At 39.4% G+C, this 27,790-nt stretch overlaps 1 protein-coding gene across 1 annotated transcript in view; it reads left to right on the top strand.

Moving 5' to 3' along the window:
* Nucleotides 1–27,790, top strand: part of UTP20 (UTP20 small subunit processome component) — a 91,851-nt gene that overhangs the window by 5,748 nt on the left and 58,313 nt on the right. The window contains exons 7-22 of the mRNA XM_090272636.1: nucleotides 950–1,087; nucleotides 1,532–1,687; nucleotides 2,278–2,424; nucleotides 2,508–2,642; nucleotides 3,808–3,885; nucleotides 6,216–6,394; nucleotides 11,536–11,691; nucleotides 11,820–11,908; nucleotides 13,418–13,523; nucleotides 15,816–15,966; nucleotides 16,214–16,276; nucleotides 17,169–17,327; nucleotides 18,590–18,666; nucleotides 20,130–20,209; nucleotides 20,448–20,688; nucleotides 24,560–24,745. Coding sequence (XP_090128762.1) covers nucleotides 950–1,087; nucleotides 1,532–1,687; nucleotides 2,278–2,424; nucleotides 2,508–2,642; nucleotides 3,808–3,885; nucleotides 6,216–6,394; nucleotides 11,536–11,691; nucleotides 11,820–11,908; nucleotides 13,418–13,523; nucleotides 15,816–15,966; nucleotides 16,214–16,276; nucleotides 17,169–17,327; nucleotides 18,590–18,666; nucleotides 20,130–20,209; nucleotides 20,448–20,688; nucleotides 24,560–24,745 — 2,141 coding nt within the window. The remainder of the gene's footprint in view (nucleotides 1–949; nucleotides 1,088–1,531; nucleotides 1,688–2,277; nucleotides 2,425–2,507; nucleotides 2,643–3,807; nucleotides 3,886–6,215; nucleotides 6,395–11,535; nucleotides 11,692–11,819; nucleotides 11,909–13,417; nucleotides 13,524–15,815; nucleotides 15,967–16,213; nucleotides 16,277–17,168; nucleotides 17,328–18,589; nucleotides 18,667–20,129; nucleotides 20,210–20,447; nucleotides 20,689–24,559; nucleotides 24,746–27,790) is intronic.

The following is a 27,790-nucleotide window of genomic DNA, read 5'->3' as shown; positions in this document are numbered from 1 at the left end:
TCTAGTCGTTTGCTTAGTTTGTTTTTGTTTTTTAGATTTGTTGGTAGTTGTGAGTTTGTTGTCACTTTACTGTTCATAGTTTTTATCTTCTTCTTTTTCTTAAATAAGTCCCTTTAACATCTCATATAATAAGGGCTTGGTGACGATGAACTCCTTTAGCTTTACCTTGTCTGAGAAGCACTTTATTTGCCCTTCCATTCTAAATGATGGCTTTGCTGGAGAGAGTATTCTAGGTTGTAGGTCCTTGCTTTTCATCACTTTGAATATGTTTTTTATGTTTAGTGCTCATTAACCCTCAAGAATCTGATGAACAAAAGCTGGTATCTTTTATAATGTGGTTATCATGGACTAATTTTATATATACTCACACGTGAACACACACACACCTATATTTTTGAGTTTATGGTTTAGCCTTCTCACTAATGTCAAATAATTTGGGTCATTCTTTTATTATTATTGAGGTTTTAGGTTTTTGGTAGTTTTCTGTGTGTGTGTTTATACAAGTACCCCTAATTCAAGCCAGTAATTAAATGAACAGTGAGAGGAACAGGAATTTTTATAATTATTTCCTAGAAGAAACTGATTGCATAGTGTCATTTGTGTTGGTTTCCCTAGTAAATTTTAGAGGACTTTGTAATAAAATGAGAACATTGGTCTTAAAAGTGTTTCATATTCATAAAATATATGATTTTGTGTAAAAGACAGAATGTTTATGTAGTTTTTTTTTTTTGGCACGTCCCTTATACCAATGAAGTAATTCCTCTTGTGTGTGACATTACAAGTGTTAGTAAACTATTATAGTAGTTTGAGATCATTACAAGTGTCTGTTCCTTTTAGAAGTTTGTCCTAATTATTTTATTTCAATATGTATCTGTAGAATAGTGAATAAAATTTATTTGGATCTGTTTATATTTTAAATACAATTTTCCATTTACATTTTGTGTTTTAGGTTTCTGATAAAAACACACTTCTCAATTTAATGTTTCTTGATCTTGATGAGCATCCGGAAAAGGTAGAAGGAGTTGGACAGTTGCTCTTTGAAATGTGCAAGGGAGTGAGAAATATGTTTCACTCCTGTACAGGGAAGGTAAATACCCAGAGTGAATACTTTGAGTCTGTGTGAAAGGGATTAAAGAGAAAACAAAAGATTTGCTTAGATGATGGGTAGAGGATTGCTGAGAATACATCACCCTACTTGGGGAGCAGTGTTTACCTAATGTAGGCTCTGGGTCTCTTAAGTTTTTTTACTTATAAGACCATGGCTCTCTTTTTCATTCTGGACTCTAGGTGGTAATGTTAATTGATTAATGAGCAAAGGTGGGTGTGGAGGGGGAAGCTGGGTGATAAAATCCCCATCCGGGTTTGAAAATTTCTCTTGAGAGAGTTACCCATTACCCATCAAAGCACCATATCCATGATTATTCTTAGATTCGATTTTAAGGTAACTAATATAATCAGAGTGGGAAATCACAGTGTAATACTTAAAATGAGGGTTTACATGTTTATTTTAATGACTCTTGGATTCCTACAGGCAGTGGAGCTAATTTTGCAAAAACTAGGACCAGTTACTGAAACAGAAACTCAACTGCCGTGGATATTAGTTGGAGAAACACTAAAAAACATGGTTAGATCTACTGTGTGCTACATCCATAAGGAACATTTTGGTATATTTTTTGAATGTTTGCAGGTGAGTTCTCATTTTTCAGGATTCGAATATAATAGGAATCTAAGAGTTGGTTGTTGTTCCCCGCTTAGCTGACCACTTCTGGAGATTGTATTTTATAATTGCCTTTATACTTTTACTCACTTCTTAGGATTTTCCCTCCATCCGCCCCTGTACTATTTTTATTTGACTTGATACTTTGAGATGCAGTAGAGCCTAGTGGTTAAGAGAGCAGGTTTGGAGCCAGACTGCCCGTGTTTGAATCTTGGCTGTGTTGCTTCCCGCTAGTATGACGAGAGAAAGTTATTGAAGTCTCTGTACCCATTTCTCTTCATCTGGTAAATGGGGTAATAGTAGTGAAATTTCCTCCTTCTTGGTTGCGGATTGTGAGGGCATGCTTATCAATAACTCAAGAACTGTGCCCTCAGAAACGTTAGCTGTTTTTTATCTTAGTGACTCCCGTTAAATGTGTCTTTTTCTTTCAAAGCAAATGTGAAAATTTGAACTGCTTCCCATAATATTTTCATTATTCAGTTAACAGATGAGTTAAATGTTTTCTAGTTGTTCTCTCTGTTAAATAATTCTCTCTTTGAAATTAAATTCTCTGTTTGCAGGAATCACTCCTGGATCTACATTCAAAAGTAACCCAGACTAACTGTGGTGAAAGTTCTGACCAGATTAAGAGGTTGTTGGAAACGTATCTGATACTTGTGAAATACGGAAATGGATCAAAGATAACCAAGCCTGTTGATGTTTGTAAGGTGAGTTCCCCACTTGATTTGCTTAGAGTTTGGTCATTAAAAGTTGATTGCTAAATGCGCATCATTTTTTCTTTTATTTATAGGTATTGTCTCAAACATTACAAATAGCCCATCTCTCCACACCTTGCCGGAAAAGCCTCTTGGATGTAATTTCTGCTTTGATCCTGGGCGAAAATGTTTCCTTGCCAGAAACCCTCATCAAAGAAACCGTAGAAAAAGTAATTTATTTCAGCAAATATTAATTGAATAGTTAATATGTTTAGCGTTGCGTAAGCCTCCTGGGGAGTATAAATGAAGCGTGGCAAAGGCTTTGCCTTTAGGGAATTTATACTCCTAGTAATAATCTTTGAATTGCATGCTATAATAAGGAAAATTCAGTGTGATAAAAGTTAAATCTGTTTGGCAACTATACACCCAATATGTGTAGCCAGCACTGTGCTGGGTGTGGACTAGATTTCACAGTGGACACTATGGCGCCTATGGTTTTTGATGGGATGTAGGGCCCTGAGGATGAGTAGTTATAATTTGTTGAACAAATCTATCGACATCATATAGAAACTTAACAGTTAGTTAATCTGTCTGGGGTTGAGGGACAGAGATTACTTCTCGAAGGGCTTGTATTTGGGATAGCCCTTGAAGGTTAAATAATGGACTGCCTGTCAGAGTAAGGGTTAAAAGCCCTAGGAAAGGAACCAACAAAGATGTGTTCGAAAATTTATGCCATCCAGACATGTGGACACATGAGGAAGTGTGATGTGTAGCATGACAGCAAGGTTCTGCTCGGCTTTGAAAAGTGAGGTTGGATGTTATACTGCAGATATTAGAGGGCCCTGGAAAAATTTTAAACAGAGAGATTATTTGATGAAATTTGCATTTGAGTGAGTGTAGAAGATGGATTGGAGGGAAGTGGGACTGAAAATAGATCAGTGAGGTTCTTCCCAGCTTCACGTTGTGCAGCACTAAGAAGTAGAGAGGATGATATAAAATCGTGCTGCTCGCTCTTACGGAACTCTCTGTCGCTAGAGAACTGAGCGGCTCTGGCAGAGTCCTGTGTGGTCACTAGAAATGCAGTGCCCTCCACGACTGTGTAAGATCCTGTGGAGAAGAATCAACATGTGGGCAGAATACTGATTGACCTGTGCCCACCACTCCCTTGTTCTAGCTGCTTTTCTAGGAGGGCCTGGTGCCTGCATCTCCCATCTGGGTGTGTCCCTCTGCACAGCCGCAGTGACAGCAGTCAGGTTCTCGCCACCTCCTGTGACTGTGGTAACTTGTATCAAGCATCCCACTGCTTTCTGCTTGCAAGTCAGAGGACCTCGAAGGTTTTGAATAGGGAAAGTACTCTGTGTACTTACCTTGATATTTTTTATTTGTGGTTCACAGACATTTGAGAGCCAATTTGAAAGACGTTTAATTTTGGATTTTGCTGAAGTCATGTTTGCTATGAAGCAATTTGAGCAGGTGAGCAAGATACTGAGTTTTGATTTGTTTTGTTTTTAGTCTGTCATGGTAAAGTAAATTTAAAACCCTGTGATGTGATGTGATGTGTGTGTGTGTGTGTGTGTGTGTGTGTGTGTGTTTTAGAGAAACAATAAATATTGGATGTTTTTATTCATATGTATCTTTTAAAGCAATCATACCTGTATTCCAATTTTAGGTCAGAAGTGAAACTATCCCATACACTAAGACATTTAAAATGATATTGGGTAACCATCTTGTTTTTATTTTTTTCAATTACAGTTGACATTCAGTATTACATTAGTTTCAGGAACCAGCTTGTTTTTAAATCATCCTTTTGGAAGTTATAGAACCCTGTGGTAAAATTGGAATCAAAAAATAGTTTAAGGAACTTTTATGCATGTGAATTCCAAGCATAGAAAATAGTTTCTCAAACACTGCTTTGGGGGAATGTTGCAAATTCATTTCACGGCTACAAAATAGATACCTGATGGAATGAGACAGAAATCTTTCTCATCAAGTCCTGAATTTATGTTACCCCTTTCCTTTCACACCCATCAAACATTTGCCACTCCTTATAACTAGTAATCGTCCAGTATACTTCATGGAGCCCATCTATGTATCTGTTCCCTCATTTTTCCCTTTAGCCTTTAATATTATTTGTCTTAAAAAAAAAAAAACTTTTTGGTACACTTTCTAGCCCTGCTCCTTCCTGCCCAGTAAAGGCCCTTTATCTCACTCTGGTTTTTTGTTTTTTTTAGCAATTGCATCTTTTCCTTCTTCCCTGTTTTGTCTTCTTTTTCCAAATGTTAAGTTTATCAGAGTACTCTGTGGTGTTTAAAATTTAAAGTCAAACAGGGCCGAGAGGCAGTCACTTGATTTCCACTCCTATCTTACCAGGAACAAACCATCTAATGATTTTTAGCTGGTTTTTTTTCCTGGCATTTTATATTTTCAAATCATCTGAATTTACTGCTTTTCCTCTGTGCATTCGTTTTGCACTCATCTACAGACTTCCTCCTACGGAAGACGGGTTCTGGTTCCTTTACATCTCTCATCTTGGTAGAGTTATATCACAAATTTTGGTTGAATTCACATTCACTATATATTTCATCCTTATTTTACAAAAAGGATCATTTCATTTATATTCCGTTCTTGTATACCTTCTCATTTTTCCTGAAATGGTCTCATTCTTTAAAAACTGGAAATTGTTTTCGTTGACTAGCTGGTCAGCGTGTCTTTTCCCATACCGTTATAGAATGTCGTTCACATGGCAGATGGTCACATCACTTAGCAGCTCCGTTTTTCCCCCTCCTTTTCTGGAGGCATTCCTCCTGGAACAGTTCTAGTCAGATTGGGTTGCTTTCTCAACCCTGCACAGGTGTCAAACTAGAACAGCCTTTGCTTTGCTCCTGTTTCCTGGATTCCACGTCTTTCTCATGTTATATTGTAGTTTATTCTCTTCAGCAACCCTGGCTGGTTTGGCTCAGTGGATTGAGCGTCGGCCTGCGAGCTAAGTGTCGCTGGTTCGATCTTCCAGTCAGGGCACATCAGAGAAGGAAAACTCTGACTCCAAAAAACCTCCGCTGCCTTGCGGCATACCTCTTCAGGGGAAAGGCTAAGGGAGTAAACCCCGACAGAAAATCCGGAGCCGGAGTCCCTAAGGCGGTTTGACGTTGTAGTCAACACCGGCAACTCCTGCGGCGCACCTGAAGCCAAGCTGTATTGACTCCGTCTTTCCCTTGGACCCTTCAGCTGCGAAGAGAGGGGGGGTCTGCTGCATGGGCAACAGCAGACCCTCCATATCACCCTGCCCAGGCTCTGTAGCTTCAGCTTCACTGGAGAGGACACTCCAGCGTCATCGCAAGATGTCGATTCAACACGGGAGGAGACAGATACCGTGTCACTCCTGAGTCGGACTGCACAACCATTCTCGGCGGTGCAGATAGACTCTTAAGAAGCTACACCATCGTCTCTCGAGACGGACGGCTGCCGATACGATTCTCTTCAGCGGTTCCTTCAGAGGTTAATGAAAGTAAAATTTTAAGATTTAGTACATCTAAAAATGTCTTTATTCTCTTCTCACACTATATTGCTAGTAGGCTGGGTATAAAATTATAGATTGTCATCTTTTTTTCCTCAGTTTTTCAGGCATTGCTCCATTATCTTCTGGTTTCCACTGTTCCTGTGGAGAGGTCTGATCCTTAGAATTCCTGATCCTTGGTTTTGATCTATTTTTTTCCTCTGTGGAAATGTTAGGATCTTCTTTTCCTTAGGTGTCCTGAAATTTATATCTATAAATAAGTGTGATTTTTTTTGTCTCTTATTTTTAGCTTTTTCTACCCAGTTTTCTCTTATATATTGAGAATTGCTTCCTGATGGATGACGCCAGAGTCAGAGATGAAGCCCTGGCCATTTTGGCCAAGCTCATTCTGAACAAAGCGGCACCTCCCACAGCTGGCTCGATGGCAATTGAGAAGTACCCTCTGGTTTTCTCACAGCAGATAGCGGGGTGAGTTCTAATCTTTATTCCCTGTATTGTTGGTAGGACTACAGATTGAAAAACAATGCATTAACAATATGTAAAAACTGGAAAGATGTCCGTGATACATTATGTGGAATTAGCAAGTTGTAGAATAGTATGTGAAGTATGATCCCATTTTGCAAAGTTAAAAATCATAGGAAAACACATGGAGGATACAAACAGGTTAACTTGGTTTATGTCAGGAGGATAGTAAGTGAAAGCTGTGACTGGTAATTTTTTTTAACCTTTTTTAAAAGAATATAGTCGTGTGCAGTTGCAAGAAATAGTACAGAGAGGTTCCATATACCCTTCACCTAGTTTTTGCTGGTGGTAACATCTTATAGAAGTTCACTGCAGTATCACAACTAGAAAATGGACATTGGTATAATGCACAATTTCATTTATATAGTATTTGGGACCTATAGTTAGGCAAAGAATTCTTGTACTGGCCATCTAAGACTTGACCTTGCACTGACCTTATTCAGTTACCAGTTTTGCATGCACTTATCTCTGCGTCTCTATGTAAGTGGATATAAAGTTCTAGTCAGATATAGCACGTGAAGTCAAGATACAGAGCTGTTCCATCACCACAGTGACCTTTTGTGCTGTCTTTTAACAGCCACACTCACACTGTGGCTCCTCCCTCCCTCCCTGCCCCCAGAAACCACTAGTTTATTCTCCATTTTTATAATTTTGTCATTTTAAGAATATTGCATAAATGGAATCGTATAGTACACATTTGAGATCGGCTTTTTTCATTCAACACAGTTCCCTTGCAACCCGTCCAAGTTGTGGGTAGCAGTAATCCATTCCTTTTTACGTCAAATGCCTTTTTCCCATGCTCATTGCGGAACAGTGTTGTTTAATGAACCACCTTTTGGAAGACAGTTAGGTCAAGCCCAGTTTTTGGCTAGTACGAATAAAGCTGTTATAGCCATCCCTCTACATAACCTTTTGTTTCGCTGAGATAAATGCCCTGAAGTGAACTTGGGTTGTGTGCTAAGTTCATGCTTAGTTCATTAAGAAACTACCACAGGGCTGTCTGGAGGGGCTGTCCCACTTCACATCCCAGCAGCAGGGTTAGTGAGCCCGCCTCTCTGCATCCTCGTCAGCACTGGAGGGTAGCCCGTTTTCTATTTGTACCAGTCTGTTAGGATGTAGTGATATCTCAGTGTAGCTTTAATTTGCAGTTCCCTAATGACTAACGATTTGAATGTCTTTTCATGGGCTTATTTATCATCCACATGTTCTCTTTAGTGAAATATGTGTGTATTTCCTTGACTCATCTTCTAATTCTGTTGTTTCTTTCTTTACCACGGAGTTTTAAAAGTGCTTTATATTTTCCAGGTACAAGTCCTTATGTCAGATACACAGCTATTTTCTCCCAGTCTGTGGCTTGTCTTTTTTGCTTAAAGATTTTTCACAGAGCAGAGTTTTAAATTTTGATGAGGTCCCGTTTATCAACTTTGTCTTTATGGGAAATGCTTTTGATGTCAAGTCTGAGAACTCTGCGTAGCCATAGGTCCCAAATATTTTTCTAAAAGTTTTATAGTTTTATCTTTTACATGTTAGTCCATGATTCACTTTGCATTAATCTTTATATAAGGTATGAGGTTTTGGTCAAATTTCTTTTTTTGCCTGTGGATGGCCACTGCTCTGGCAACATTTTCTGAAAAGGCTTTTATTTCTTACACAACTTCTTTTGCATCTTTGTCAAAAAATCAGTTGGGCCTATATGTGTGGGTCTATTTCTGGGTTTTTTCTTCTGCCCCATTGATCTGTGTGTCTATCCTGTTCTAATACTGCACTGTCTTGTTACTATAGCTTTAAAATAAGACTTAAAATCTTGAAAAGATGTTCTTCTACTTTATTCTTTTCAGAATTGTTTTAGCTATTCCTGTTTCTTTTACTTTCTATATAAAATTTTAGAAGAAATTTATCTATGTCTCCAAAAAAAAAAAAAAAAGAAAGGCCTGCTGGCATTTTGTTTTGTTTGGAATTACATTAAATTTATAGATGAGTTTGGGGAGAATTGACATCTCTATAAGGATACACAGAACTGTTGACTTTGTTTATACCCCAAGGCTGAAAAGGAAGAAAAAAGTGACTGTCAACCTTTGCATTGTTTGAATTGTTAAAAGGGTGGTATATTACTTTCTTAATTCTATTAAAAACAATGCATACTTTTTGGACCATGAAAGCAAAGTTTATATAAGTACGTGAGAGGATTCTTCTTATCATTTTTCAAATAGTTAAGAGTGAGTATGCGTCTAGAAATTGTAAATTAAGAAACCAGTTCCCTTATATATTTATAGATAGGAATATGTAGGACTAAATGATTTTCTTATTTCTTCTGGATTAGTTAGACCTGTTGCCGCATTCCTTGAATTTGTGCTGAGTAATCAGCTTTGAAGCATGACAGCATCCCTTGCGGTGGATGTCATTGTCCCCACAATCATACAACAGTTAGTTTTTTAGTCTAATGAGCATGTGATTTTAAAGAAATCCATCTTCTTTTTTCACACTTTGCTATTCTGCTGACCTTAAAAGTAGCTTCTCTTTGAACACATACTCAGCTTTGCTGAGCTCTGGTTTCTGAGGAATGGGTAATGAGTAACCCCAGTAAGATTATTCCTTTGGAACTTTTCTCTTGATTTTGCAATACCAAGCCAATCTCCAACAGACAAATTCCTTGCAAACGGCCAAAACTATGGGTTCTTGGAAGTGGGAGTGAGCTGCTCTGTTGGCCCCGTGAGGTGCAGCCAAAGCCTCACTGAGGCTGCTGATCAGACCTTCTCACATCGTGGTCTCCGCCATCTCAAATCCTACTTAGAATGTGCCATGATAAGTATAAAGAAATTAATGTAGGCACATTAACATACCGTGAGTGCCACAGATCCTGTGTTAGTTTTCTGAGAAACCCTCCTTATGCCACCTTCACAGAAGTAGGGCAGGTGGTCGGTCACCTTTGTGAATATTCTTAGTCACACTCCGCTTACTTGTCTCACAGATTTGTGGTGAGGTTGAAAAGAGGTGATAGATGTGAAAAGATTCTTCAGAAGATAAATTTATTGTCATGTGACAGATATTTATTGTATCGGGCACTGTTTCAGGCCATAAGAATGAAAGAGAAAAAGATACTTTCTTTTGAAAAGATGACATTCTTGGGGTGGGGGGAGTATGTGAGGCAATGAAACAAACAAGATAACTTCAGATAGTGATAAAAATGAAAATAAAACAGGGAATGGAGAGGGCAACTGAATGGAGAAGCAGCACTCACTCCTCTCTGGAGAGGGGGCCTTTGCGTCGTCGTAATGATGGAAGGAGCCAGCCTGGCCAAGAAAGGCTAGGTCGTAGACTTTTCAGGCAGTGGAGGAGTCACTGCAAAGGTTCTGGGACAGGAATAAGCCCGGGATGTGTGAGGAACAAAAAGTCCATGTGGATAAGGAGCAGTGAGCTAAGAGGAGAGTGGAATGAGGAAATGAGCGAGGAAGGGGAGGGTGGGATCCTTCAGAACCTCGCAGAAGGGGGTGGGGGGGAAACATTGGTTTTATTGGAGGAGCTGTGGCAGATGTAACGAAACAAGGGAATGATGTGCCTACTAAGGACACACTTTCTTACAGCATCTTGATACCTTATCTGTAAGATTTTTGCAGATTATTCAGTCATGATTAGTACTAGAAAGACTATATACCAAGATGTAGTGACTTTGAAATTGCCAGAGAAATTAACTATCTATCATAATCTTCAAACATTCAATATCCTGATTAGTATGAAACAAGATCGAATGCAACTTTCTGGTTCATTTTAATGAGAGAAAGGAATAAAAACCTGATATTTAACTTCTCTTGTGTAACAAGATAAGCCAACTGGACATGGTGGATAACTTATAAAAACATCATTTTTCATGTTTCTCTGATTTTTCTTTTAATTAGATTTCTGTCTTAAAGAGGATTGAGGTATATTTCATTGGCAAAAATAAAAAGAAGCTAACAAGAGGAGGGCCAAAGAAACTGATACTTAAAACTGAATGTCATGAGAAAGCATCATTGAGTAACTGTTTATCAGGTTAAAGCAGCAGAGAAAGTTCTTCTAAATCATAATCATTTTAGTGGCTTTTGTCATATGCACTACAATAACTCTGCGACATCATTCTACATTTGTGAAGTACAGTGCTCCCCCCCTTATCTGTGGAGGATATATTCCAAGGCCCCCAGTGCCTTGGAACCTCAGCTATTACCAAACCCTGTGTTACTATGTTTTTTACTTTACATACATACATACCTATGATAAAGTTTAACTTATAAATCAGAGATTAACAACCATAACCAATAATGCAATAGAAAAATTATAACAATATACTGTAATAAAAGTTACGTGAATGTGGTCTCCCTCTCTCAAAATAGTTTACTGTACAGCACTCACCTTTTCACTTAAAGGGAGCAGTTTTCGGCTTCTTTTCGACATATCCGAATTGCCAGAATCACCACCCTTGTGCTTTGAGGACCTTATTAAGTAAAATAAGGGTCACTGATACCTTGGTAGTTCGTCTGGTAAGCAAGACAGCTTCCAAGGGACTAACGGGCAGGTAGTCCCTTCTCTACAGTGTGGAGAAGCTGGGCAAAGAGGTCACCCGCGTCCTGGGTGGTATGGAGCAGGATAGCACAAGAGCTCACATCACACTCCTGAGAACAGCACGCAATTTAAAATGTATGAATTGTTTATGAAATTTTCTAGCAAAACTGCAGATAAGGGGTGCGAGGGGAGCTACTATAGTGAAATTAGGTCAAAAAGGAAAGGGGATGGCGAAGTCAGTTTATTCCAGTAAGTTACCTCTCCAGTTCTTAAAAATATGTCCATCAGCACAACATTTGGAAATACTTAAAACTAGAAAAGACTTACTTTAAGGTATGAAGTAAGATAAAATAGAAAATAGAAGAAAGCAGAACCAATGAGGGTGAAAAAAGCTGTGGCTGAAAATTAGTGATTTGTTCGGTTGCTCGTATCCAGCCTTCACCACCAGTCCCTCCTCTCCCCAGATGCTCCGCGCGTGGAAAGGAGCCTTCTTAAGGCAAAAGCGATTACAGTCCATGCTATTTTAAACATTTGTTTATCTTTTCTTCCTTCAGATCCTGTAAAAGGCAGAAGACGACCAGATCCAAGGGAGGAAAGGAACAGAACCCAGTATTGGACCATCTTTTATCTATAATCCAGTTACCCCCAAATAATGATACTACTTTCCTTTCACGTTCTTGGGCAACCCTTGTCGTGTTGCCTCATGTTAGGTGAGAAAATACACCATGTTTTATCTTGAAAGGGACAGCATGTGGAGTGAACCCATTATTAGCCGTTGCCTGCTATTCCATGAAAAGCCAGTTTGAACTTTTCCTTTTCCTCCCCATTTCCTGGATAGACCTCTTGAGAAAGAGAAGGTGATACCACTAGTCACATGTTTCGCAGAGTCACTCTTCATGGCCGTTGACAGAGGGAGTTTCGGTAAAGGTCAGTCATAATTTCCATTTGTTCTCTTGTCTTGCCTTTCTGACACACCCGAAGTCACTGTAAACTCGTAGAATACCAGAGAATGGTGCTAGCTTTGTGTTCTGGCGTAGCCTCCCGTGGGAGAAATAGGGGGAAAGAAGGCAGGAGGGAGGTGTTGCACTTGTATTTCATAACCTGGTGACCGGGCTACGGTGTCTGGAACAGGAGCTGAATCTGAAGGTCAAAGAAATAAGATTCCCCCCACCCCCACCCCGCCTCCAGTTCTTGAGCCCCAGCCTGTGTTTTTGTTCCCTCTTGCCAGTCTGTTCCTGGAATGCGCCTTATGCTCTAGGCATTTGCTTATCCTGAGCAACACACTTCCTTTTCCAGCCCTCCGGCTGCCCTTGGACCTGCGACCTTCTCCCTAGAGTTCTTTCTAGGTCTTTGTCGTTTTGTAAACTCTCACGTACCTTTCAAAGCTCAGCTTAAGCGCAACACCTCTAGGAAGATGACTCTTCAGGTAGAATTTTGGTGCTCTACCCAAGACACCGTTTCCTGTTGTATACTTGTATGTCTCCCGTTACTAGCCTGAGAACGGCAACATGAAAGTAGGTATTTTGTTTTTTTCTAGCACAACATATATTTTTTCTACCAGTAGTCATTCATTCATTTTACTATTAAGGTGCTAGACTCTGCGTTAGATACTAAGCACCCATTAGAGTATGAGGTAGACTCACCACATCTCAGGGGCTCATCCACACATGACTACTGGCTACCTACCATATTGGACTGTGGCTGCTTCTTGGCCCAAGTAAGAACATTCCTGCCATTGCACGAAGTTCCAGTGGGCATCCTGTTCTCAAGTCTGAAGCAGGGCTTGGCAAAGTGCTGATGTAAATGACTGGTTAGTAAATACTTTAGGTTTTGTGGGCCATATTCAGATCTGAGGTATATTCTTTCTGTTTGTTTTAAACAACCCTTTAAAAATGAAAAAAAGAAGAAGCCTTCCTTATCTTGCCAGCCATATAAAAACAGACTACCTACAAGATTTGACTTGTTGGTCATAACTCGCCAACATTTGTTCTAGGATTAAATGAATGTGCAATTAATACTAGTTAAGTTGATTATGGGTAGTAGCCATTGGATATGCAACTCTTTAGAAACTGGAGACATAACATCAGCGTGGGTTTTGTAGGGAGATATTGTCTTAGCTTTTAAAAAGTCCAGTTCTACTCTCCTCCTAAGTTGTGATTTTGGTGATGCTAGTCAGTGGAACTATTGAATTTCCTCCTCATCTTAGTTATTGGAACATTCATTTTTATTCTCTAATTCTGAATATATTTTTCTCTTCAGAAAGTTAAAACAGACTGGGAACCTTCCCTTAAATTCTGACATTTGACGGATAATTAGGAGACTCAAATTTAACTTAAGAACTTTGTATAAATAACAAGTGTCAGATAAATGAGATATCTGGTAGTTATTGTGTCAAAAACATAAGTAATGTGCTTTCTTTTGTTTTTCTGCCGTTAGGAAACTTATTTGTTCTTTGTCAAGCTGTAAATACTCTGCTAAGTTTGGAAGAATCTTCTGAACTTCTTAATTTGGTTCCTGTGGAACATGTGAAGAATTTAGTATTGTGAGTAAACATATTCTCCATTTACCTAATAATGAATAAACTGTAAAAGCTTATGTGTTTGTTAAATCTTGGACATAGTAAGTCCTGTTCTGATCAATTTTTTTACCTGAGCTGTATTCACATAGGAGATTTATAATTGATTTGAATCCTCCAATTGAAATAAATACAATTCTTAACAGCCTTAAAACACACATTCATCTTGGTAAAGGGGTGTGTGTGAGCTGTTGTTGTAGAATTTGTGAAGGATATATATATATATTTTTTTTTTTTTGGTTTTTCAATTACAGTTGTCCCCTTTTCCCCCAATTTCTCTCCCCCACCCACCCCACCCCCTCTCCCGCAATCATATCCCTCCCCGTTGTCCGTATCCATGAGTCTTTCATACAGGCTCTTTAATTAAACCCTTCCCTTACTTATCCCCCTTCTCTCCCTCTCCCCTCCCCCCTATTGACTGCTATTCTGCTCTTTGTTCTATTTAGTTCCTTTGTTTGTGTTGTTCTTTAGTTTCCTGTATTAGGTGATATCATATGGTATTTTTCTTTCTTTGCCTGGCTTATTTCACTAAGCAAAATTCTCTCTAGTTCCATCCATGTTGTCGCAAATGGCAGGAGTTCTGCGAAGGATATTTAACGCTGATTACTCCCAACCATAACAGCGCATGGTGCTGACCTTTCAGAACTTGCTGAGTGGTTCCAACACACACATTCCTGCTGCTCTCATAGTCTACCTCAGCTTGGCACAATCGGCATTTCAGAAAAGTTTCCTGTGGCCCTCTCATATACCAGAATAGTCCAGTTTTCTTCAGTTTCTGGTTTGGGTATTAACACGAGGTCATTAACCATTCATTACTCAGCTTAGCACCCTTTCTAAAGGACAGGCCTTCTGAAAACCCGGTAAAATAGTTTGCTTCTGTTGCTGGAGTCCAGAACATTTTATTCCCATGCTTTTTAAAAACAGATTTGTTCCATGTTTTTCTTTTCCGTAAATATTTATCCACTTCTCTCCTGTCCCAGGCCCTATTCTAAGCACTGAGAGCCATAGTGAATGAAACACAAAATTCTCTGACTTGCCAACAAGGAGTGACAATAAGCAAAGTAAATAAATAGCATGTTAGCTGGTGGTAAGAAAATTAAAGCAGAGACAGGGGACAGGGAGAGTCTGGACGTTGGGGACAATAGCAGATTTAAATAGGGAAGGCCTCGCCACCAAGGAGACATCTGAGCAGGACCCAGGAAGCGGTGAGGGAGTAAGCCACGAGGATATCGGGGCTCGGGGGCTCTCTCCCCCAGACCCAGGGAGAAACAAGCGTCCACGACAGGGGGCTTGGGGAGAGTGCTGGTTTGGGCAGCAAGGAACTCGTGGCTGAGCAGAGCCAGAAATGGGTAGAAGGACCAGAGGACAGAGAGGTGGGGGTGGCAGGCAGTGTATGACCTTTGGCAATGATAGGGCCTTGGCTTTTACTTAGAGTGAAACGGGCCATAAGGGAATTTGGGACAGAGCGACTCAGGCCTAAATAGGATCACCCTTGCTGCTGTATTGAGAAGAGGCTGACGCAGAATAAGAGAAACCAGTTAGGATCTCTTTACATTTACCTTTTACCAGCCCCTCATCAAATAGCCCTCCTCCTCACCCCTGTCGCCTCTCCCTTCCACCCCCACAACCTAGTCCGTCAGTCTGGCCCCCTTTCCCTGATTTACTTTTCTCCACCACACTCATCGCTGTCACCCAGATGATTTAGTTATTAGTGTATTTACTTCCTGGCTACCTTCCCCTATTACAACATAAGCTCCAGGAGGACAGGGACTTTGTGTTTCGTTTACCAATATATCCGGTGTCTAGAAAAGTCACTGGCACATAATAGACACTCAGTGAATATGTGTTCAAGGAGGATGGCACAGAGGTTCAGCAGCTGGCCCAGGGCTGCAGCGTCAGTGGGTGGTGGGGCTGCCCCACCCCAGGGCCTGTGTGCTGGGCCCTCCTCTGCACTGCCTCCCCGGTAGCTCAGTGTCATTGTGATTTACAGCTACAGAGACTGAGAAGGCGGCACTGGATTTTCATCCAAACGGCGTATTCTATCCCTCCTCTGCCTCTAACCAGCTGTGGGTCCTCGAGCACGTCACTCACTGTCACTAGGCCTCAGATTCATTCCTAAAATGATCCTCAGTGTCCACGTGAAACTTGTCTGTTCCCTTTTATGATTCCTCATCAGCGATAGTTTTCTGTGGTTCCTATGCTAGTCCAAATGCTCTGGGCTGTGTGGTACGGTGGGGCCTAATAAAGATCTCGTTGCAGAGCGTTTCCTTTGGAGCCGTCTGTGCTGCTGTTGGCTGATCTCTATTATCAGAGATTATCCTTATGTGGCTGCAAGGGGCCACTTTCTGAAGAAGCTTTGATGGAATTATTTCCCAAGTTACAAGCAAACATTTCAACTGGTGTATCCAAGGTAACGCTGTTTTGTGGTGTGTTCTTTGCCAGTGGGTGTCACAGCTCATTAATCAGAAAAGGCTGCTCTGGGGTGATTTCTGTTTAAAGCAGCGATTCCTAAACACTGACCTACAAACTGATTGTAGCTGGTTTAATTGGGATATATTTTTAATAATTTTATAAATCTTAGAAATCACCGACTATTAATCAGTTTCTTCTTAGGTTTAAACTTTTAGTCTTTCAAACATGCCTTTTACTTTCTCTAGATTCGGCTTTTGACAATAAGGATCCTAAATCACTTTGAGGTTCGACTTCCGGAACTAATGGAGGTATTATTGTTATTATTATTTTTTAATGTTTATAGCAGCTTTATTTGTAACAGCCAAAATTGGTAAATAACCTAAATGGAGGTATTATTTATAATTGTTCAATTTGGATAACGTTTTAAAAATGTCATTTGATAAATATTTTTATTTCCAAAAATACAATTTCATAGATAATTCACTTTATAAATATCTACCATAAAAATGAATTTTTTTTTTGTAATTCTTATTCCCACCAACCAACAAGGTCACCACTGAAAATCCAGTTAACTGGTGAATATTATTTCAGACTTCTATACACACACACATAATTTAAACTGATGGTGTCATGAAGGTTTTTCCATATCAGTACCTCTCATCCTACGCCATTTCTTTTGAAGTTTGAATGGCAGCCCACAATTTAAAATATCTTATTTAACCAATTCCCTATTGATGGATTTTTATGTAGGTTATTCAGTTTTTTAGGATTTCTGATAATACTGCAGTGAACATTTTTATACAGATATTTTTGTATAGGGAAATATTTCCATAATGCAAATTATTGCTTCTTGAGATAATAATTACTTCTACCAGAGGTAGACTTTATATGGCAAAAATACTACACATTTTCTTCATTTCAACAGATGATGCCAATCAATTTGAATCATTTTTAGAATTACTTTCCTATTTTTTTCCTTGTTATTTCTCTGCTGGATACTAAACCTGAATTATCTATTGGGAAGTAAATGGTGTGAGGAAAAATGAATCTAACCTCCACCGCCCCCCACAAAAAGTATTGCTTATTTTACTTAAAACAACATTATCCCAGTTTTTAGTTTTTAGATCTTTAGCCACATTGAATGCTTTTTTGAAAAATCACAGTACTGTCACGTGTCCTTGCTTTTCTCTGGCTGACCAGGATGATGGGCTCTCGGAGCGTCAGTCCGCCTTTGCTACATTACGCCAGGCAGAACTTGTCCCGGCAACTGTGAACGATTACAGAGAGAAGCTTCTTCATTTGAGAAAACTGAGACATGACGTGGTGCAGACTGCACTCCCTGATGGGCCGTTACAGGAGGTATAAAACACTGTCCTTGTTTTTGTTTTGTTTTTTTACTCTCTTTATGCTTTCAGATCCATTTGGTTGGCTTTTGAGAAAGGAAACATGCCAAGTGATCACCCATATTAATAATTTTTAAAATTATTATAAATCCTCAGTTTTCTTAGGTTCTTTGAGTGAGATGGCTCTGTCCGCCATTTTAACAGTGGCAGTAATAATTTCCTATCCCTCTTCTCCCGAGGATGTGTGTCCTATGTGAAGGTCGGTGGTAGGTGATGACAGGAGGACTCAACGTCAGGTTTAACTTCTGATGTTCTCCAGATTTGTTCATTGCTGCACAAAGTCAGCAACGGGACTTTCTGTCCATGACCCTTAAAGATACATCATGGATCCCTTTGGGAAGAAGGCCACAGGGAGGCTTTCTCCTTTCCATCAGAGCAGTTCTGTTCTTATGCTGCTTTACATGTTAGTGTCCTGTGCTATGTTCTGCTGCTAAAATAGCTACAAGCACCCGGCCCCGAATAATAATAGAACTAGCATTCTACATGATGCCTCCCTAGCACATGGGGATGCTAGCAGTGCTCCTCATTGCAAAAGGCAATGGAGAAAACTTTAGACCCTCTGACTGGAATTCCTTTCATGCATGGTTTTTCTTCTTATTTTTTTAAATCCTCACCTGAGGATATGTTTATTGATTTTTAGAGAGAGAGAAGCATAGGTGTGGAAGAGAAACATCGATCGGTTGCCTCCCATACACTCCCTAACTGGGGATCGAACCCACAGCCTTTCAATGCATGAGACAATGCTCCGGCCAACTAAGCCACCCGGCCAGGGCTAGCGCATGGTTTTGAGAACTCAGACATCTGCTTGCGAAGCTGCAGCTGCCATTCCCAGCAGACTTTCTTGGGTTCTTTGCCATCTGTGCTTTACAACTACTGTTCAAGTTTTGTCTTACAAGGTGACGGTGATGGCAGCATTTGTTAAGAGGGAATTCAATCATGAATCAAATCTGTTTATTTAAATATATCCTTTGAGCATGAGCATCTGGAGTGAGTTTGAATACTACATTTGCTTTAGTGATTCTTCACTGTTAAATAGCAAGTGACATTTTGGAGGGAGTTGGAACATTATTACTCACTGCTTTTTGGATTTGTACCTACAATTTTTTCATAAAGCACATGCTTCTTTCCAGACCTCCGGTTGTCTGAGTTGGGGTATTTGCATCTTGGTGCCGTTCTGTTATCATTCATTACCCATTTACTAAATGAGTCTAATTGCAGGTGCCACTTCGTTATCTGCTAGGCATGTTGTATATTAACTTCAGTGCTCTCTGGGATCCTGTTATTGAACTCATCAGGTAAGCACGGGTTAAATGGATGAAGGTATTATGTCTTAACTACTACAGAATGATGGAGTCAGTAATATGCTCCTTCTGGATGTGATTTAAATGATTAAGTGTGGATAATATTTATAGCTACCGTAAATCCTTTATGGGACAAGGTGAAGAAAAAATGAATATGAATTATTCTGTGTGATGCCAGATTTTTCAGCAGTTCAAATGTTATGTGTCTGTTTCTTTGTACATTGAAATGACTTTGGGGGAGGGTCTGTTTTTACTTTCTATGATACATCTGTATTGTTGAATGTTTTCAGTAACAAAGTATTGTATAATAATGGCATACTTTTATTTATGTTTATTGAATCATTGAGCTGAACTTTAATTTAAAAATAAGGACTTAAAAACCCTTGCTATCTAGTATCCAACAATCCCTTTAGCTCTAAAAAGGACCTTAATAATCACATAGGAAATATGTATGGTGTGCCTCAGGGGGAGAAATCTGTTCTTCGGCAGGTGTTTGACTTCAGATGGCTTTTTGTCAGATTAGAAATATGTCATGTGTAGCCTCGCAAAACCCTTAATATTAGTTTTTATTTCACAGAAGCAGAATAAACAAATTCTTTTCCAATTTGGGACTCATTTTTCTGCCACTTACTGCCCTTTAAAACCATCAGACCAAGTATGCTGGAAGCAAAGCCTTTTAACACCAACTTCATAATTTTGTTTATTGCATTTAAGGAAGAATCTGACATGTGTTACCAATAGCCCATTATCAAAGTTATTAGCTCCTCCGGTACTGAGTGCCTTTTATGCTCCTCCATATCTGGCTGGGCTCTCACTGTCAGGTGCATCTTTCGGTCTAAAAATAGATTTATTTTTTACAAATAGTCAACAACATACACAGTTTGTTCCTTGTGTAAAGTTTATGCATATTCTTAGAAAACTAATGACAAAAAAAGTATATAAACATTTTGAGAATACTATTGCTAGGATACCAAATTATGTGAACACATATGGTTGTGCTAATTTCTCTTCTTTAAGGTCTGAAAGGTATGTTTCATTTTACCTTTGTGTTAATAAGTATATTTGAATTTGGTGGGAGAAAAGTCAACATTTTAAAGTTAGCTTTGAAAAAACTGAGGTGGGTTTTTTTTTTCCTCCTAATAAGAGGCCTCACCTTCCCTTAATGGGTTATAGCTCATACCCCGTGCCTATTTTTGTGCCTTAAAAATAGCCTTCTTATAGGTATCTGCTTAGGTTTTTGAAAACACCATTTAGTATTTTATGACCATAAAAATAATTTGTTGTCAGTGCAGGCATTTTGAAAATTATAGAAAAATACAAATGTTTATAACCTCACATTCAGGGATGACTTAATTAACATTTTAGTTATATCCTTTCATTCTTTTTTTTTTTCTCCTATAAGATGTGCCAAGAGAAGGATCATATCACGTATTTTATTTTGTGATCTTTTTTCTTAGCTCTCATGCACATGAAATGGAAAATAAGAAATTTTGGAAAGTTTACTATGAGCATCTAGAAAAAGCAGCTACACATGCTGGTATGTAAGGGGGCGTCAAGTGGGACTAGAAAGAAAAGTAGTTGTTTAAATTGAATTTTTACTATTTAATTGCACATGAAGTTGGGAAACAAATGAGAAATGGATTTATCTTTGATAACCTTTGGGTATGGTTTATTGTTCCCTTTAACTACTAGAGGAAGGGATGTCGTTACTTGAGGAAGCACAAAGGACAAATGTTAGCATTTCTCTGGTGGTTATGTGACTTTTTTTCTTTCAGAGAAAGAACTGCAAAATGATATACGGCATGAGAAGTCCATTGGAGATGACACTTGGGAGCAGACTCCCGAAGGAGATGTTGGAGCACTTTATCTTGAGCAGCTAACATTGAAAACCAACTGTCAGGAAAGACTGGACCATACCAACTTCCGATTTTTGCTGTGGCGAGCTCTGGCAAAATTCCCAGAAAGGGTAGAGCCGCGATCCAGGGAGCTTTCCCCGCTTTTCTTGAGATTTATCAAGTAAGTGTTCTCTTCTTGGAGAATGTCTCTAGCTGAGTGTCCTCAGTACCTGCAAGAGGAGGTACAATACATTAGGCTCCCAAGTCGGCTGAGTTCTTTTTATATCTGTCATGTTTGTAAATCATTGGCACATCTATAAAGTACTGGCTCTATCAACTAACAACTGGACTAGTTTGGTTCACCACTTAATTTTACATGAATTTAACAGGCCCACAAATAATGTTAATAGAAATTTTCAGGTTACAAAATAAAGGAGGCCATATTGAATTAGCTCAATGTACAAAGACCTTGCTGTTTCCCACCTGTTTATTCATTGCTTTATTATCTGCCTGCAGCTTAAAAGTATTTTTCAGTAACTCAACCCCAGCCACTCTGTTTTGAACCTCTTGAATGTTTCCCGTGATGCTGAGGAATGTACTCTCAAAAAATAACAAGAACATTCTGGAGCATTGTTCTATTTTGAGTAGATAAGCTGTGTGAGTTGGATTGCTTTAAAACTAAAGATGAGGAATGTAGTGTATAGAACAGCACTAATTAATCAATATATGTATGTTTTCCAATACTATTTCACTACTTGTGAAGATGCTGTAGGGTTGAGTACGGCAGGCTACGGACCACACTTTGCCAGGCTTGTTCAAGGAGTGGTAAGAGGGTCTGAGTAGCAGTGATCCCTGAAGAAAGCAGTTGGGAGATGAGGGCAAAAAGGTAACAGGAGACCAAGTTGTGCAGGACCTTTAAGTGATCGTTAAAACTTTGGTTTTAATTGCCAGTGAAATGGGAAGCCACTGAAAGGTTTAAACAGAAGGACGACAGGTCTTAAGTTTTCCAAAGGAGTCTTCTGGCTGCTGTGTGAGAACAGACTATAGGATGGCGGGGGAGAGAGTAGGGAGAGGAGAGAGCTGGGAGGAGATGGCCAAAATCTGGGGAGGACTAGGCAGTGACTTGACCAGCGTCACAGGAGTGCAGATAATGAGAGGTAGTTGAACTGGGTATTTTTGAAAGATTTCAATTCAATAAGATGTGTGTTTGAAGAATTGCTACTAGAGTAGCCTGCGGGATTTGCCAGCGGATCCGATGTGTCATGAAGGTACTGAGTCAGGGGAGGCGCAGGGAGGAGGAAGGGGGGGAATCAGTGGTGTCGCTAAGGGTTTGGCCTTAGAGTCACCATTCACTGAGATTGGGAGAAATGCACAAGTCTGCAGATTGGAGGGGGAACATCAAGAGTTCATTTTTAGATATGGTAAGCTTGAGATACTGAATAGACATCTAGGTAGAGATGTTAAGTGGATACTTGAATTTGGAATTTAAAGTTCAAGGGAAAGGTTTGGTCTAAAGATAATAAATTTGAGACTCATTAGTATATAGATGGTTTTTAAAAATTAAATCACATCTTGGCATGTAAATGTACAGAAAGATTCCCAAGGAATGACAGCAATATTTAGAGGTTGGGAGATAAAGAACCATGAAAGAGGCCAGAAAAGAATAATAAAAGAAAAACCAAGATCACTTATTATTCCTTGAAGAAAGGATTTCAAGGAGGGAGTGGTCAGTGGAATCAAATGTGTCTGAGACTTCAGTCAGATGAAGAATAAGAATTGACCATTGGCTTTGGAAGTGACCCTAACATGACTTGTTCGGGTTAATTTGGTAAGGACAAAAGCCTGATTAAAATGAGTTTAAGAGATAATAGAGAAGACAAATGGAAATAACATGTATGAATAGTTCTTATTAAAAAAGAAAGCAGCAGCAGCAGCAGCAACAGACGTAGGTGGCGGGAGATGTGGGAGCAGAGAGGGATCTGTCGTTGGGGCTGCTGTTTAGGGTTTAAGCAGCGTATGTGCATGCAGTGCTGCTGTGGAAGATCCAGAAGGGAGGGGACAATTTCTAATGCAACAGGAGATAAAACCGCTAAAGCCATGGCCTTGAATAGTTGAGAGGAGACAGGATTCCATGCATAAGTGAAAAGGTTTACATGAATAATTCATTCCGGCAAAGGTTACAAGAAAAGATGCGGGCAGGTCAGTAGTTGGGATGGTAAAAAAGTAATGATTTTCTCTTTCTTCACATAACTCGTTAGTCTTTAATTTATTTATAGAGTGAGAACAGTAATATTTAGCTTTCTTGCCTTGTTTTGAAGATCATGTAAAATAATGTTTATTGGTTATTTGTGAATTGCAATGGGCTATGCATATGTGTAAGCTGGTATTAATGGTATTAGTAGGGTATACATTTCCTTCCATGTTAATTTTTTAAGTTTTTCCCTCAAAAAAGAAATAGATTACCCCTTAGCCGAAAGATAAAGACCTTCTTCCAACAGTAGAAGATGCTGTGGGGGTGGGAGTAGAGAAAGGAGCCCATAACAGGAGATGGGTCTCTGAGTTTAAGAAGACTTAGAGATGAAGGATAGACAATTTTTTAAAAAATGTTTAAATTAAGACTAGTTGATACTGGTCACCTATAACTAATACTTTTATAGATGATCCAAACTAATGGAAAACCCAAATGTCACCTTTCATTCTGGCTTTGAAATATACTATGGGCTTTTTAATTTTTGTCTAGAAATTTCCCTTTCTGAGTATGTGTCAAATAATTTGATATTAGACCCAATTTGTGAATCCCTTGTAAACATTCTCTGAGAATAATGATATTAAGAATCGAGCAGGAATGAAAGACTGACAATGGCAAAAAGATCCCAATAACAGGCAACTGTGACCCTTAATGAATGAGTACTTGCTGTGTGGACACTCTTGTGAATGCTCTGTGTGAATTATCGTATTTAATAAATGAATGCGTGAGCGTGCTGTGCCTAGAGATGAAGGATAAAGACAGGCCGTGCAGTTAATTGAATGTTGAGGTTATAATGTGGATGTTATTAAATCAATGATGATACAGTTTGTAACTGACAGGAACTTTGCTTGTTTCATTTATTCATCCACTTTTTAATTTATTAATTGCTAGATCCTGCTAGCTGAGAACGCAAAGTTGAATATGGTAGCATTTCAACCCTCCAGTAGAGTTCAGTGTATTAATCTGGAGTTTCCTACAGGTGTGTTGGTCAAGGTAATATCCTAAAACATGCTATTTTATCAGTATGTTTTTGAGTGAGGACTTCAATGTCTCATTAATAGCCTTACATCTGTATCTTAGTGCTATGCACAAAACAGACAGGAGGGCAATAATTGTTGGATGAATGGGTTAAAGTAACACAAAAATGAAGTGAATGGCAATGACAGCCTTCAAGATAGTATCAGTTACTTCCAACAATGGACCAAAATTAAAGGATGGAATTCATTAAGAACAAATGTGAATACGAACTGCACAAGCTTAGTTTAGAAGAGACAGACATAAAGACTGAACTGATCTTCAGTGCCTGGACATTCAGTTTAAGTCTGTGTTATGTTGTGACTGCCCAAAAAGCAATGCAGTTGTTAGTTCCATCTGTCTCATCAGACCACATACCTAGAGGACTGAATTTTGTTACAGCCCTATACAAAGTAGGTGTGTCTGGTTTAAAAGTGACTAACATGGTCTTAATGCTGTACTTTCAGTATTTACTATAATCCACCCTTATACCTTCCTCCCCAACTTGTGTTTTCAGAGACAGGGAGGCTGATTTCAGCTCAGTCCAAACCAGACATTTCAAATATTTTCAACAGGATTACAATGGAATGAATGGGCTGTCTTCTGCAGTTAGTGATTGACCTGTAAAGTAGGGTACTTCAGAGGGGCTCACTGCCAAAGAAGAAAGTTCTTGAAGAGGCTTGACTAAGGTGCCCCTGATGTCTCTTCCACGTGTGGTTCTGGAAACCATGGATAGACAGAAGTAGGACATTTCACCTTCATCTGCCTTGTAATTCTCTTTCCACTGTAGCAATGAGTATTACCCTGCGGATCTGCAGGTGGCTCCAACCCAGGACCTGAGAAGAAAAAGCAAAGGAGTGGCGGCAGAGGAAACAGAAGAAGAACCTGCTGCTGGAGACGATGAAGAGTTGGAGGAAGAGGTGGTTTCCCAAGATGAACCCTCACAGAAGAGAAGGACAAGAAGAGCTGCAACAAAGTAAGTTCAGCATTGCTGCTGGATCACAGATCCACCGTTCTCATGGGCAGAGATCTCCCAGGGCCTAGGTGGGAAATGGCCGTGGACAAGACGACCTGCTCAGATAATTAGTTACTAAGTGCTATATCTCCCTGGGTTTTTGTTTGTTTGTCTGCCTTTTGTTTTTTGTTTTTTTACAGCCCAAAGAAAACTGTCAGTCTTCCAACGTTTTTGGTTTGTTTGTTTGTTTGTTTTCTTGTTTAACTACAGAATGTTAGAGTTGGAATCACCTAATCATAGCTGTTTTTCTGTGTAAGAGCACCGGGGCCCAGAGCTGTTAAATGCTCTTTGACCTCTGGTGTTCACTGTTCCTAGCACCAGAGTATTATGTCTGTGTTCTAGGGAAATGCATGACGGAACATCTCTTCTCTTACAAATAAGTCTGTCAGCACTTTTACTTTGCCTTTTGACTTGTCTCCTTCTGGTTACTGTTTTTTCATGCTGTTATATTCTATTTCATTCTCTGGGTAGTTCATTTACCTAAATTGTTACAAATCTTAGAGAAATAAGAAGTGATCATGCTTGTCAAAGTTACTCCAGCTACTTGAAGATTATTTGATTTGGGTTGTCAGAGAGCCACTGGATTTGGTGCTACTATGTTATTTTAACACTTTAGATCTCAATCTACGTCAGTTTCTTGAGATTTTCCCATGAGCCATTTATTAGTTCATCCATTCAGCAACTGTACTGAGTGCCTTTTGCCAATTGCTGGGCTGCAGAGGTGGACGGTACATGACCTCTGCAACGCAGGAAGCACAGTCTAATGCCTGGTGAAATATTTTCATAGGGGAAATGTTTTTAAAAGAGTTACAGGAGAGCAGTAAAAAATGAGTTCTACCACAAAGGGAAGACTTTTACAAAGTATAAAACACCTTTGAAGCTGAAAGAGAATATTTTACTGGCAGCTAAGGCAGGGAAGGACGAGCCAACTACTGGAAGTAGTGTGTATAAGGCACAGAGGCCAGAGGGGTCATGGCCAAGGGTCATGAAGCTATAGTTTCTTCTCTGCTTCTACTTTCTTACAGCTCTGAATGATCTATCCCCCTCTGCTTTCTCTACATTTCTCTAGATTGTTGTTTTCCTCTTCATATCCTTCAGCATGATAGCCAGCAAAAGATTAATCCTATTTGGTGAATAAATGAATGTTATTTATCTAGTCAGACCTCTTCCTTTCTAACCCTAAGCCTTCCCTATTTCTACTGTGTCCTTGACTCATTTCAATGAGGTATTCTTGTCTTTTAAACTGAAAGTTCTCTTACCTTACTTCAAACTTTCGGAATAGCCATTTTATACCTCTATCATGGCGCTACTTCTTGCCTGGAATATTAGTTAATTATTATACACCTTCCATGAAAATCAGAAAGTCTTTAAGGATAAGGTTCATGTCTTAGTTTTTCTGTCCCTTGTAGCTAAACCTAGGCTATTGCTAATAATACACCAGGATTGAAACTGTGAGTAAATTGATAATCACGTTCTTGGTGCCATCTCAGTATATTCATAGTCCAGTTTTATAATCCTTCATGGAACACGCTCCTCACTGGCAAGTACTTAATGAACATGCAAATTAGCTCCAGTTGCCTTTGGCTCTGTAAGGCTCAGTGGTACATAAAAAATACTTAATGAATGTTGGGGGAGGAGTGAATGTCTCAATGGAAAAATTTTAAAGTTTACTTGTTAAACTATAATCACTCAAGTGATAAATTATCACAAGGACATTTCATCAGTTGGAGTTCTTTAGAAAAACAGAATCAATAAAATGGAGATGTATGTACAGGGTCTGTCCAGAAAGTATTCAGCCATGTACTATGACAGATAGAGGCATTTATGGAAGAAGGTAAAGATACAAGAAACAGTGTGCAGAGGACAATGATGCCTCAGTCCCCTTCAAAGCAGGCACCCAGTCGCCATCAGCTACCCCATCGTATTTTCCTGAATCTCATCAATGGTCTGAAATCTCTTCCCTTAATTTTGGGAAAAGCCAGAAGTTGCAGGGAGCCAAATCTGGGCTGTAGGGGGGCTGAGTCACCTGAGCAATTTGATATTTTGCCAAAAAAAAAAAAACACTGCACGGGACGTGATGCATGTGTGGGCTCATTGTTGTTATGAAGCTGCCAGTCACCAGTTGCCCATAGCTGCAGCCTTCTGAATCATTCAAATAGTTTCTGTGGAGGAGTGTTCAAGCTTAACGCAAAATCTGATGCAGATTCATTGCTCTACTTGCTCATTCATTTTGCATGTGAAGGCCACACAGTACACAGGCTAACTCAGTGGCATCTGCTACTCCCACTGACTAGTACAGTGAAGTCGTCATTGTTCACACATGTGCATTCCAGTCCACTCTCCTTGGCTGCCTTGTTGCATCGATGCCGCACAAACCGTTCTCGTTATATTAACAATGGGTGGACTTTTTCCAGACAGACCTTGTATGTATTATATATGTATATGTGTGTGTATGTACATATAGAGATTCGTCTTACGAAATTGGCTCACATGATTATGGGAGTCAGCAAGTCCAGAATTTGCAGGGCAGGATTTGATGCTATAGCCTTGAGTCTGAAATTCATAGGGTAGGATTTCTATGCTACAGTCTGGTAGAATTCCTTATTTGGGAATTCTTTGTTAAGGCCTTCAACTGATTGGATTAGGCCCATCCACATTACTGAGGGTAATCTCTTATTGAAAGCCCACTATTATAGATGCTAATATCTATAGAATACTTTAATTGCAGTACCTAGATTAGTGTTTCATTACATAAGTGGGTACACTGACTTAGTCAGGTTGACACATACTAACCAACGCAGACATTTTTTTAAAGATTTTTAACATTTATTTTTAGAGAGAGGGGAAAGGAGGGAGAGAAACATTGATGTATGAGGGAAACATTGTTCGGTTGCCTCTCACAGGCCCCAACTGGGGACCTGGCCTGCAGACCAGGCATGTGCCCTGATTGAGCATCAAACCAGTGACCTTCGCTTTTGCAGGCTGGCAGTCAGTCCACTGAACCAC

This window comes from Furipterus horrens, unplaced genomic scaffold (assembly GCF_987537825.1).
Source record: "Furipterus horrens unplaced genomic scaffold, mFurHor1.1.pri manual_scaffold_4, whole genome shotgun sequence".
Classification (NCBI taxonomy): domain Eukaryota; kingdom Metazoa; phylum Chordata; class Mammalia; order Chiroptera; family Furipteridae; genus Furipterus; species Furipterus horrens.
The sequence above is the reverse complement of the archived record's forward strand: the minus strand, read 5'-3'. Positions and strand labels throughout refer to the sequence as shown.